Source organism: Idiotropiscis lumnitzeri, chromosome 2 (genome assembly GCF_059441095.1).
Source record: "Idiotropiscis lumnitzeri isolate Australia: NSW breed Sydney's pygmy pipehorse chromosome 2, RoL_Ilum_1.0, whole genome shotgun sequence".
NCBI classification, from domain to species: domain Eukaryota; kingdom Metazoa; phylum Chordata; class Actinopteri; order Syngnathiformes; family Syngnathidae; genus Idiotropiscis; species Idiotropiscis lumnitzeri.
Window position 1 is genome coordinate 1720321 of NC_142392.1, and position 12113 is coordinate 1732433.

Sequence of the window (12113 nt, forward strand, 5' to 3'; positions counted from 1 at the left end):
TTACAGTTTCTGTAAGACTCATTCCTTCCAAGTTCCATTATCGCCTAAGTACAACTCAACATATATCTAGTGCTCTTAAACACCTGTACAAAACATTTGTGGTTGGAAAAAAAACATTATTGCCTTATGCAGGTCAGAGTGTCAATGCAGACTGAGCTTTAGGAGATAATACAGTTTTTGGAGCGGTGGCTCTTTCGGCGACCAGTCTTTGAGCCATGACTTTGGGACGAGAGGGCAATGACCCTCGGGTAGTCCTCAGCAAAGTAGCGCCCAGCAGGTCGAGGCTGGGGGATGGGCTGACCCAGGAAGTAACCCTCCTCCTCCGAGTCTGATGATGATGAAGAACAAGTGGAACACCACTCATCCTCATCTTTATAGAGACCCATCAAATGCTCAACCCGACGGTCTCCTTGAGGTGGACCCTGAATCATATAGTCCGACCGTGTTTGAGAGTATGCCAGTGGTTGACTTGGAGATCTTTGTCGAGGGCTGCCCAAGTTATGTCGGTGATGTCGGTATGGTCTCTGCGCCTTTTCCGGAGGCGTCATATTAAGGGCAATGTCCGAATGGGTTTTGCGGCTCCTGTGGTGCCTGCTGTGATGGGAGTTCTGTCTGTTGCGCCCATGGTGACTTGATGGGCGGCCCACCTCATCGTGGGCATAAGCCCGCCTCTGTGGCCTCTCACTCATGGGATGCTTTCGAATGTCGACCTCAAATCCGTCGTTATATCCATTATCCACAGTGTCGTCTGTGAACTTAACCATCTGAGGAGGCCTGGACTGTGACTTGGTCCTCCTCAGAGCTGGCGCATGGACAAACGCAGAAGGTGGTCCTTCTGAATGGGGGTACACAGACAGAAGTCCTCCCCTGGTTGCTAGGTCTCCTTCTTGTGCGCTCTCCTGTCCGCCCTTCTCCATGATGAGGTTGAGAGAGTTGTTACTCTGGTGGAGATGAGATGAATTATAGGTCCCCATGTTGCTCATTTTCTCACACACATCTCCCACCAATGATTCCTGCATTGTATGGACGGAGTAGACCATAGGCCTTTCCCTCCCATCTCCATCAACTGATGCACCTAAGGAAGCAGAAAACATTTTTAAGGGGACTGAGTAAACATCAGACCAAGCACCATCATCCTCCTTACCAGTGATATTTGACAGTGCCAGTGAGTCCATGGAGTCTCCCACACCCTGCCCGGCCTTCCTCAGCTCGTCTGCGATACATTCCAGTGTATCTTGGTACCACTGCCTGTTCTCTTGCCATCGGGAATGTTTGCCTGCACTGGATTGTTCCTGTTCCTGATCTTGGTCCAACTCTAACTCTTGGATCTTTCTGGCACTGGCAGGCCCTGGATGACTCCCATAGGCTGAGTCTCCCAGCCCATCCTGAGACTGGGCCCAGTACATTTCAGGAAGATGTTTCTTGCTCATGAGTCCTGGGCTAAGGCTGTTGGCTCTGGATTGATTGGAAGTTTGGCTCTGGGTGGGACTGGTAGGGGTAGGTGAAGAGGCAGTGAGTCCAAGCGTTTCTGGCTTCAGCCAAGGGTCGGAAACACTTATCAAATGGTTTCTGTCATGACTGGGGGTAGGTGATTTTAGGGGTGGCTGCTGAATCTGGTGCAACATTCCTTGGTTACCGAACTTGAGCAAGAGCTGAGTCATATAGTCCTCATGCTGGGCCCATTCCTCTGGGTCCTCCTCTCCCCCAGCGTCCTGCTCCTCACGATCTCTCCAGAACCTTTCCTCATCCAGCCCTAGATGAGAAAGCTTCTGCCCAATGACATCGATATCCCCATCAACTTCGCCCTCAACCAACTTGTACTTGCTTGCAGAGACGATGGTGGAAGGGTTTAAGACTTGAGACTGTCTCCACTGTTCAGCGGGCCTGCTGCTCTTACCCATGCGAACACTGCGCCGGGATTCACGTGAACGAGCCGACTGGAAGGCAGAGTCAGAGGAATCTGAGGCGTGGATATCCTCTCCTTGGCTGCAGGCCTTTGAACAGTAGATGCGCCCCTGTTTCGGCAGGAAGGGACAGCCCAGCAAGGACGTCCTACATTGAGCGCAACAGAAGCACTCGTCCGTGGCATGCCAATGTCCACCTTCGTAGGTCATTTGAGCATGGTCCACTCCTATACGGCGGTCGGGTGGAAGACAGATTTATGAATAAGGAGAGGAACGTGGCTTTGGGTTCCCCAAGTCGTTGGATCCAAATGTTTGACTTACCAATATTTTCACCGCAGGCCTCACAGTACTCTGCATACAGCGACTCGAAACATCCGCAGCAGTAGGGCCGGCCATCTTTCATGATGTAGCGTTGCCCCCCTAACATGGTCCCGCACTCAAAGCAGGCAAAGTGCTTCATATGCCAATGACGGCCCTCCGCCTCGGTACACTCATCTGCGAAGATGATCTTGAGGAGAAAGGAATGCGAACGGTTGGTGAAGTGCGATGAACTTCAACTCCACCCGTTACGGCGACTTACCTCGTCGCAAGAGGAGCATCTCGGTTTCATAATTTCTGCATGGTGTCTCCCGCAGAGGATCTTGCCATTCTGATAGAAATAGATCAAATCCACCAGCAGCTCTTGGCACGTAGCGCACACAAAGCAGGCCGGGTGCCAGCAGGGGTTCGGTCCAGCCCTGGAGGCAAAGATTGCCATCTCCCCTCCGTTGATGCCACCTCCACACTGCCAAACCGAGAGAAATGAGGCATGAACGACATATTCGTGGCATCTTGTTAATGCAGTGGCTCTGCAGATAAGTATCTTGAAATTGCAGAGTAACACATTTTTTAAAATAGACGTGTTCATCCCTGATAAGACTTTGCTCCCAAACCAAAAAAGCCAGCGATGTTATCCAGTCAAAACACAGCCGCGAAACCAGAACTAGTGCTAAAACCAAGTGGACATGGACGCAAAGCTTTTAAAACCAAACCACGGATTGTGTGTCACGTCTTTCAGAATAGCTCCATCTTGCATTCTAATTCAGGATTAGATGTTCTTTTAGCTGACGTTCGCTGAGTTAAGCAAGCGTTGTCTTTCAAATTGTCTCAAAGTCATAAATGTCAAATCACAGTTGGAACAGCGACTTAGAACACAGCCCGCCGTCCTTGGTCTCGAGCCGCCAAAGCTCATATGACTCCAGCGAGGTCGTCACAGCGCGTCTCGGCGCCCAATCGCGAGTCTTTATTTCAAGCATGAGAGCGAAGGGACGCCAACAGACGACGATCGGATCGCGTGCCCAGCTGTTTGCTATTATTACGAGCGTGGACAGACGGGGCCTGTGGCTTATGCCTGTCCCTGAGAAGGCCTCATAAATTGTCTCCCAACATTTGTGCGTTCAACGGCAGAAGTTTACACGAGCACGTGGCTTTGCATAGATGACGAGTTATGAGCCAATGAAGACGTGACACGGTGGCATTTCCACTCTGGATTAGCGTGCGTGTCGGCATGTGTTGCTCGCTCTCGACACATGATGCGTTTGTTAGCATCGATGTTTGGGTGCTGACATGCCCGCAAGGCTTTAATTTGTTCAGTACCAGTGAATGTTGGAAGGAAGTTTTCCATAAGTTTTAATTTTTAAAATAAGGCTTCGATGGACAAAGACCGGAGGTTGATTAAGGCTGGAGGTTCGAGGCCGGAACCGTACCGAGACCGCGGCCGGAGGACGGGGGACTGACCGGTCAAAAAGGAGCATGAGGTTACCTCGCCCCTCGCTTCCTCCAAATAATGAGGGCCGCATTTATTAGTGAATTCCAAACCATCGCCTGAGCTATAAATAGCGCGAGCCCCACCGAGCGGTTGTGGTCGACGTGAAACCTGCCTGTTAGCTACGTGACCTCGAAATGACCTCTTGGCGTGCGCGCACGCTACCTACATTTTCGCATCGAGTGTGTTGCAGCGCTCGGGGCAGGATCTTGGGCGTACCCCTCCCGAGCGCCTCTCTCTTCCGCTGGCCGCTGAACATGTGAAGCTCCCTGTTCTCCTCCTCCGTTAGGGACTGGCAATAGCGAACCTGGCGGGGAAAAAAAAAAAAAGAACGTCTCAGTGTCTGGAAAAGTGGTTTATTTTCAGTTCATCTGCTCAACTCTTTGCCTGTGTTCTGAAACGGGGTCGATTCCCAGATAAAAGACGCCGGGCGCACTTTCTCCCTCCCTAACCGCAGTCATGCGAGGAATTCTTCCTCCTCAATCACCAACAAACATCGGCAAACCTCCCGCGCGTGTTGACGAGACTTATTGTGTATCCGCTGCGTGTTGACACAGAGACCACCTCAGTCAGCCCCCCCGCCGTTGTATCTGCTAATGTAAACTCTTATCAGAAGGAGGCGGGGGGGGTAGAGGGGGCTGCTCGACGCATCGTAAAACTGTCCCACAGACGAGGGAATGTGGCTGTTTAAATTCTCAGAAAGATCCTCAACTTTCTCTGTGGCCGTGATCAGGTTGTGATTTAAACTGGGGAGGCTTTGAGGTCAAACTGATTTTGAGTTTGGATTGCTCGATTCATCAAAGAAACTCTCGTTACCTCATTGTCGTGAGGCGGCAGCTGGTAGAGGAGTTGTCTGATCCGATGTTTCTCACCGGCGCTGTTCACGTACGGCACCTTGTCCTCCGGCAGACAAGAAAAATACATCTGGACCTGCAGGTGAACCCCAACGCATACGTTTGCATCATTTGGCGCCGTTTGGGCACAACGACGACACAAAGAGCATAGACGGAATCAATAGAGAATGGCTGCCACTGTGCACGTACACGTGCGTGCGCACGCGTGCCGCTTTTTTTTTTTTTCCGGATTCATTGAGCCAACATGTCAATCTCAATTCTTTCACAGGCAACCGACTGTGAAAACTTGCGAGAGCGTCATGTTTGCTTAACCCATTTCCCTTTAAAAGTATCAAATGTTTGTGCATTTTACGGGTGGCCTGATTTATTTGCTTACTCGAAGAAGCAATCTGCTGTTACCTGCTCGGGTCTAAGTCCTGGCGGCACCCACGCGTACTCCTCCATCGCGCAACCCGAGTCGTCATCCGAGGTGGAGCTCCTCTGGAAGCTCATGGACACCTTTCCCTTCTTCCCTCCGGGAAGAGGCTCCACGTCCGGGCCTCGGGGCGAAGGACGCTCCCCTCGTTCGCTGCGCTCCGGGTTCATCATGCGCGGCCGCTGCAAGCAAAAAAAAAGTGTTTGTTTTTTTTTGTTCGTCACCCCATTCGTGTCGTGAGTCCTTTCAAGCTCGATGAGAAATCAAAACAGAGCACTTAAGAGGCTCTCCAGATGATGTCATGGAAAAATCCCAGCAAGCTTTTCCATTCGCTCGCATTCCAGTGCTGTGCCCTCAATATGTGCAATCTTCGGAGATTTTCACGCGTGAGCGGGCTTTGTGCCGTTCTTTCAATCTTGGACAGCAGATGTTGCCGGCCTGTAAACATCTGCTGCCTTGCAGGTTGCGTCAGAACATCCGTAAGCCGACCGTGGCCCGGATGACAAGTGCTGCTTTAAATAAGCCGCTGGAGCAGGAAAAAGAAACCCGCAAATGCTCGCATCGCATATTCGGACACTGCAGCGCCTGGGGAAAAAAAGTGCTGGCTTTCTTTGGCATGCAGAGGAGAATTTGTTTGGGGGCAAACAGATGCTTTGCATCCACGCCGCCGAGTTGACGTGGGCGCCATCTTTCACATGCATGAGGGCGGCGCTATCTGGGTCGTCCGGATCTCGGTGGCCTCGACTGGCAAAACGGTAGCGAGCCAAACGAGTGCAACTGTCGCGTTTGGATCCGTGGCGAACCTTCGGATTTGCGAACTGACATGGCAAATGTTTGTTAGCCTTCGGGCTCTCGAGGCATTTGCGCGATTAGCATACAGTTCCGTGAAAGAAAGCCCGGGGCCTCAAAACACCAAACGAGCAAAATGCGACTGCTTGAATGTCGCTTTGTTCTTCTGCGCCTAATCTCTCCGTTTTTATGGCCGGCTAGATAATGTTATCACTGAGAGAATTCTTTTTCCGCCCACTCCATGCTGCTCTCTCACGTCACATGGTTAGCTGCACAATTAGATGATTGAGGTCTTCATTTTGCGGCGCTCCGTCGTTGACGCTTTGACGTCAGCTGAGCGCTTCGGGGCAGCTCATCGAAAGAAACTTGACATGTTGGAGGGACAAATACTTTTTTTTAAGCTTTTTTAAGTTAGTCAAAGCGTATTTTAAGTTTGAGGGCGGAAAGAGACCATTGTGTGTAAATGGGGCGGGGGGTCACCAATTGAATCTAAAATGACGTCTTTATTAGGACGTTGGTTTATCTGGAAACAAATGTCGCTTAATGAAGCATTTTCCACAACCAACGGCATCTTGGAGATGTTGCCGATTCCTTCAACGTCCGACCGACACGCTCAACTTGTAATAACACAATGCTCGTCTTTGTGGGGGGGGGGGCACAAACAGAAATGGCCACCTGAAGGCCGGCAGCGACGGGGGGAAGGTTGGCCGAGTTGCAATTTAGGAGTCACAACATCGGGGCCTGCGTAAACACGGGCCAGATGTCGTCGGCTAACGGTTAACCGCGTGCTCCTCCCCCGCTTGACTGACACTTTTAGAGCCGGCTCTCCTTCGCTGCTGACGTTGGACTGAGCGGGTCAAAAAGTTCTCTCAGACACAAGTCAGAATTTTTTTAAGACAAAAAAAACAATCGTGAAGTGGTGTCTTGACTCAGGTTAGACACAAAAGATTTGATCTTTTTTCTTCTCTGAGACCGGAGATGTGGAGCTGAAGGGGACACGATATAAAGCAAATGCTGGTGCAGAAAACAAACAAATGTTCCCCAACGCTTGAGGAAAAACACGAAAAAGCGCAGTTCAAAGGCTGAGGTCATCGCGAGCTCGTTCACTCCTCAAGGGTGTTATTTTAAGGCCAAATGGGTGTCGCGGGGCGCTCGCACGCTGCTTAAATGTCTTACCTCCACGACGAGCATCCTCCTCCCCACCTGAGCCAAACGTTCTCTCGCTTCCTCTCAACCGCGCGGCGATCGCTCTACATAGCGGCAGCGCCGAGGCCCTTGCGTCTTTGCTCTAATCAGATCCAGATCCAGGTGGGTCAGGAAATGCCCCCGCCTCGTCCAAATGTCTCTGAAAGTTAGGAGGGAGCCCCTTTACAGCTGCAGAGCACCTCATTTAGGGATCCCCCCCAATCCTTGAGGAGGTCCGAGCGAGGTGATGTCTCTATCTGGAGTGTGTCAAGATCCCAAGTGTGTCGGGAGTGCATTTGTGTGCGACTCGACGGCCCCTCCCTCATTCCTCCCCTCACCGGCAAATAGCCTGCCACTGCCCTTCAATCACACACACACACCCTTTCCTCCCCTCAAGTGACACCCCGCCCTCCCCCCTCCGACAACTTGACTGCAAAGTTTTCTTGAGTGCTAGATGACATGTCCGCGCTTCGTGTTGATAAGTCATTCCATTCCGGCAAAAAATGTAGTATAAAACCTTGTGGAAGCGTGACTAACACATGTGTGCCATCTAGTGGTGATTGGCGATATTACAACTAAAATATGTCGACTCCCTCGTATTCGCGCAATATGAAGGAAAAAAAGGGGAAAAAAAAAAAAAAAGTTCCGGGCAAAGTGTGTACTTGCTTTGAAATGAAAACAAATAGTAGCCGTGTCATTTGCGACTTCTTGTCGTGCTGCGGCAGCTCGAAGGTGACTTCTTATTTGGACAAGGTCGCAACCATCTGTCATTGTAAAAGCCTGAAAAGCAGCAATCCTTTAAAACGCCGCAGGTTGAAAAATGAGTTTGCTCAATTGTCCGGCGGGACAAAGGCAACCCCCCCCCCCCCCATGCGCCCCCCCGCCCTCCCCTGACAACCGAGCTAAGTGACTTAACAGAGGGGACGGCGAGGCTGTTTGTCACATGCCAAATTAGCTGCCGCCAATGAGCAATGGCTCGCTTTGGCACTGCAGCTTTCTTTCCTGGCAAGGCGTCTCCAAACGGAACTTTCGCCGCTTCCATGAGAAGACATGATCTCTCTTATATCGTCGCTATTTTTCTATCTCTGGAAATGTTGTCATCATTTACTCCCATAGAAACCGTCTTGGGGTGAAATTTCCAATGATGATTTCCCCAAGTCGCCTCATATTTCTCTCATATGTTGACATGCGAAATCTTCAAGTATTTCCATGTGTGGCCTGCGAAGCGTTGTTGGGTGTGCTTTTTTCTTTTTTAATCTGAATGCCGCATGAGTGGCCTCGTCCTTCACAATAGGCACAAATGATTCTTTTGACCTTGTCGTCTCCTCTGAAAAATTGGAAATCTCTTAGAATCTCGAATGTGTTTTTTCATTCTGCGAGCATCGATTTCTCCTGATCTTGTTATTGGAATGGTGGAGGCAGCCTTCTCATGTCGTCGTGTTTTGCGCGGTCATTTGGACGAGTGCTGAAAGGATTCTCCTCCGGTTCAGTTCACACGTCCAAGACTCTTGCGAGCAAAGTTAACGAATGGCCGGTTTATGCGGTCACCTCTGACCCCGAGCATTTGCCGCTCGTGAAAATGGACGTGATTGTTTCCTTTTCATTTCACCTTTTGACTGCATGAAGCTTGGACTTGATGCAACGAGTTGCCACAACACGCGTTTTTGGTGCTCGACTTCATGATCGTAGTTTTGTTTTTTAGATTTTTTGTTGTTGTTCAAATTCAATTCATTTGATTTACTTTTTAGAGCCGTTTTTTTTTTTCCAAAAATGCTTTGTTTTAGATGCGTTTTTCTTAGTTTTGGAGTTAGTTTTACTTTTTTAACACGCAGTGTGGAGTATTTGTGGCAAAAAAATGTAAATTTCGCAGGCAATGGCCCTTAGCTCGCTCGGACCAGAACTCACAAGTGCGTCTCAACTTGTTGCCGCGTCATAAAAAGCAAATCCTTCCTGGGAAAGTGGGCGGCGCCAAACACAAAGACAAAGCACGCCCCCAAATATGAACGCACGTCTTGCTTTCTAAAAGTCTAGAAATCCTTAAATGCAGAAATCCAAACGTAAATTGTAGCCGCAAACAAAAGGACAATCCAGAAACGCTTTCCGCGGACAAGCCTCGACGTATAAATCACCGGCAGGCTTGTCTAAATCGGAATGCGCTACGATTTATGACGCCGATTACCTTAGCTAAGTATATCTCCTGTATCTGTTTCAGATTTGAATAAGCCTTGATGATGTTCGGCTGCAGAGCATCCAGCACGCCTCCGACGTCTCAATTCGCCGTTTCTCCCGCTTGGCCCGAAGCTCGTCCTCCTCGCTAACAGCCTGGCGGACATCTTGCTCTGGGGTCTTGCCAGGTGAGTGTTAATATTCCTCGACACTCCTCAACTGGCGGATTTCGGCTCCCGGTCATAAAAGCCAGCGCTGAGATTTGCTCGCCGCCGCGGGGTGTGACTTAAACGCCTTTGGGACAATGAGGGGCCGCCGTAAAAGTGCCGTAAAATGCAGGAAATTGCAAAGTAAATGGCAAGCGACCTTACGGAGAGCTTGGGAAGTCGCAGCTTGGGTTAGCATCTCGTGTTCCACTCCAACCAATTAGTTGTGCGAGCCTTTGCCACATTTTTGATGTTTTTTCATTTAAAAAAAAAAATCGCTATCTATCTGCTTTCTAAAATGGAATGCGATCACCTGACATCACGTTAGCACCCATTTAAGGTCACTCCATGTCTGGGTCAGTGCGGACACTGGAAGGCTTCCGTCCGATCTTCCGAAACTGAGAAGAAATTAAGGTCATTGTTGTGTGTTTTTGTGTATTTGTTTTCTAGTGGGGCCCAAAACTCGGGACTGTCTTTTTTTTTTTTTTAATTCTTCGTGACCCCACACGATGCAAATCGGCCAGCAGATTATGCTTGCTGCAATTTTCTTGGGGGGATAATTTTCTCCACTGGGAGTGTCGGCTTGCGCGTGGTCACATCCGTACAGTCGAGTGCTGCCGCATGCGACGACGGCCGCGCGTTTATTTTGCACATGACAATATTTGGATCCGTATGAAGCATATACAAAAGTTTTAGGACTCCCGTATCCAAGAAACGCTCTTCAGGGAGATCGACCCCTTGCCAAAACTCCAAAACAAAAAAAGAAGTACTCTGACCGAATCTGCAAGGAAAATTCCTCCGAGATGCTGCTTGAAGAATGTTGTTGACTCACACGCGATGATTTACGTTTGTGTCACACACGTGAGCCAAAATAAATGCTGTCAATGGTCGCTCAGCGTGTGAGGTATGCTGAAGAAATCATTTGAGAGCGCCGAGTTGCGAGGCGCAACGCCAATTGAGTTCATACGCGAGATGGAGGCCGGCCATCGAGGCTGCGGACGCAACGGCTTGTGGACAAGGACAGCGTCACATTTATGCGGTTGAGCTTGTGATCGTTACGCAACTGCTAATATCGCGGCCGCAATTTTCTTCTTCAAACATAACAAGAGCGGCGATGGCGAGTCTGACCGAGTTGGCCGCCCTCGAGGCCTTTGCGCCCACGTGGGCGTGCGATGATGTCACGCTTGTTCAGCTTGGAGTCTGCCGAGGCTTTTGTGTTTGTGCGTCGCCGGAACAGCTGAGAGCGATCCGCTGAGCTCAGCGCTTCGGCTTTTGGACGCCACGAGGGGGCCGCCCATATGGAGGCTATGTGACGGACGCTGCGTTCAGTCAACTCACTGCCACAGAAAAAAAAAAAATGGCGTTCACATGAAATGCCGAAATCTTGGCAACGCAGGCTTGATGTTTGTGGGACGGTTCTGAAGCCGGTCCTTCGACTAATTCCCCCCCCCCAAGCTCATTCTCTACCCGGCTGTCGTCTCCCGGGCGGCCATATCCTTAGATGGCCTCTCCGTTCATTTGGACCGGCGAGATTGTTCCGACTCCAAGCCTCCTCCCGGTTTCCTATCCGTCCCGCATGGCCGTGCTCTCGGCTCTCGAAACACTCTGAAGACTAATCTGCAACAGATGGACGAGGCAATAGCGAGAGCAAGTGGTTTGAAAGGCTCCACAGCGTATTTGCAGCCTTCGCAAGCAAACGAGGCGATCCGAGCTCGCGGACGGCCGTCACGATGTGCACGACGCTCCTCCGAGCGACTTCATTGGACAGATTTGGACTTCCGAGCTGTCCGTTCACAACTCGGAGGTCGGAGAAGGCCCCGAGGGGCATCACGCCGATTTACATCCGCCCCAAATCTCGGCAACGTATCACAAGCGACGTGTGTAGACATAAACGAGCCGTCGCATGTTGAATGACGGCCTTCTTTGAGTGAGCGTCTGCTTTTTGAGGTCACCCGTGTCGACACAAGAGCCACTTTTAAGTACCTCATTAATGCAACGACGGGGAAGGAACAACTGGAACCTGCAGCGCTGCAACCCGGACCAGTCAAATGAGTGTTTGTGTCACTCGCCGGCGCTCGGAAAGCCCCGCCCTTTCATCCGCCGAGCGCTCGGGTTGACGACGACGTCCTCTTTTGAAGAAATAGGGCAAAATAATGCGGATTGTGTTTCTAGCAAACGTTTTTCCATTTGCTCGCAGGTCATCTGTTAGCAAGTTTCGCAGACATGATGCGACGCGACGCGGCAACAAAAAGTGACTCCGCACCCTCGCCTTCCGGAGATTCTCGCACTTCCTGGCTCCGAGGAGCATCAGATTGGACCGAAGCGTTTCCCCTCGACACGAAATCCTTTGGGACGCACCAAAAACATTTCATGTCGATGTCGTCATCTTGCTTATTTGGGGGTCAAAAAAACAAAAACGTGAGCGTACATGTCGCCTACGCAAACGGAAGCCCAGCGTTGAGCGTGCACGAGAGCAATTTAAGCGAACGCGGATTTGCCCGCTTTCTTGTCCGTGACCGACGCAAGGTAAGCTCTTTGACATGGCGACGCCGAAAGCCGTCATTGGTCTTTGGCTTTCCTGCGCGGCTGGGTGGTCACACAACTGTGAGTAATTACGCGCTTGCTGCGCCGACATCTTAAATGAGATGCGATCTATGCTATTAGAGCCAAAAGCCTTTGAATTATTCTCATCTAATAATCATCTCCTTTTTTTATGTCTGCCTGACTGTCTGGGAAGCTTTTTGAGCTCGTGTGTGTGTTGGGGGGCTTTAATCATCATCAAATAGAGCT

General features: G+C 50.5%; 1 protein-coding gene and 1 long non-coding RNA gene across 3 annotated transcripts in view; one reads left to right on the forward strand and one right to left on the reverse strand.

Moving 5' to 3' along the window:
- Nucleotides 1–12113, reverse strand: part of prickle1b (prickle homolog 1b) — a 14546-nt gene continuing 2433 nt past the window's right edge. The window contains exons 1-8 of one of the 2 annotated variants that reach the window (XM_088289024.1): nucleotides 6943–7199; nucleotides 4962–5159; nucleotides 4525–4638; nucleotides 3878–4015; nucleotides 2485–2688; nucleotides 2226–2412; nucleotides 1145–2131; nucleotides 1–1075 (exon numbers count right to left, since the gene is read on the reverse strand). In XM_088289024.1, coding sequence (XP_088145150.1) covers nucleotides 159–1075; nucleotides 1145–2131; nucleotides 2226–2412; nucleotides 2485–2688; nucleotides 3878–4015; nucleotides 4525–4638; nucleotides 4962–5159; nucleotides 6943–6957 — 2760 coding nt within the window. In that variant the 5' untranslated portion in view covers nucleotides 6958–7199 and the 3' untranslated portion in view covers nucleotides 1–158. Of the gene's footprint in view, nucleotides 1076–1144; nucleotides 2132–2225; nucleotides 2413–2484; nucleotides 2689–3877; nucleotides 4016–4524; nucleotides 4639–4961; nucleotides 5160–6942; nucleotides 7200–12113 lie in introns of those variants that run through there. The other variant, XM_088289025.1, reaches the window with a different exon arrangement.
- LOC148341139 (uncharacterized) overlaps nucleotides 9181–12113 on the forward strand; it is a 19503-nt gene continuing 16570 nt past the window's right edge. Inside the window, exon 1 of the long non-coding RNA XR_015842372.1 lies at nucleotides 9181–9305. This is a non-coding gene — a long non-coding RNA (uncharacterized LOC148341139). The remainder of the gene's footprint in view (nucleotides 9306–12113) is intronic.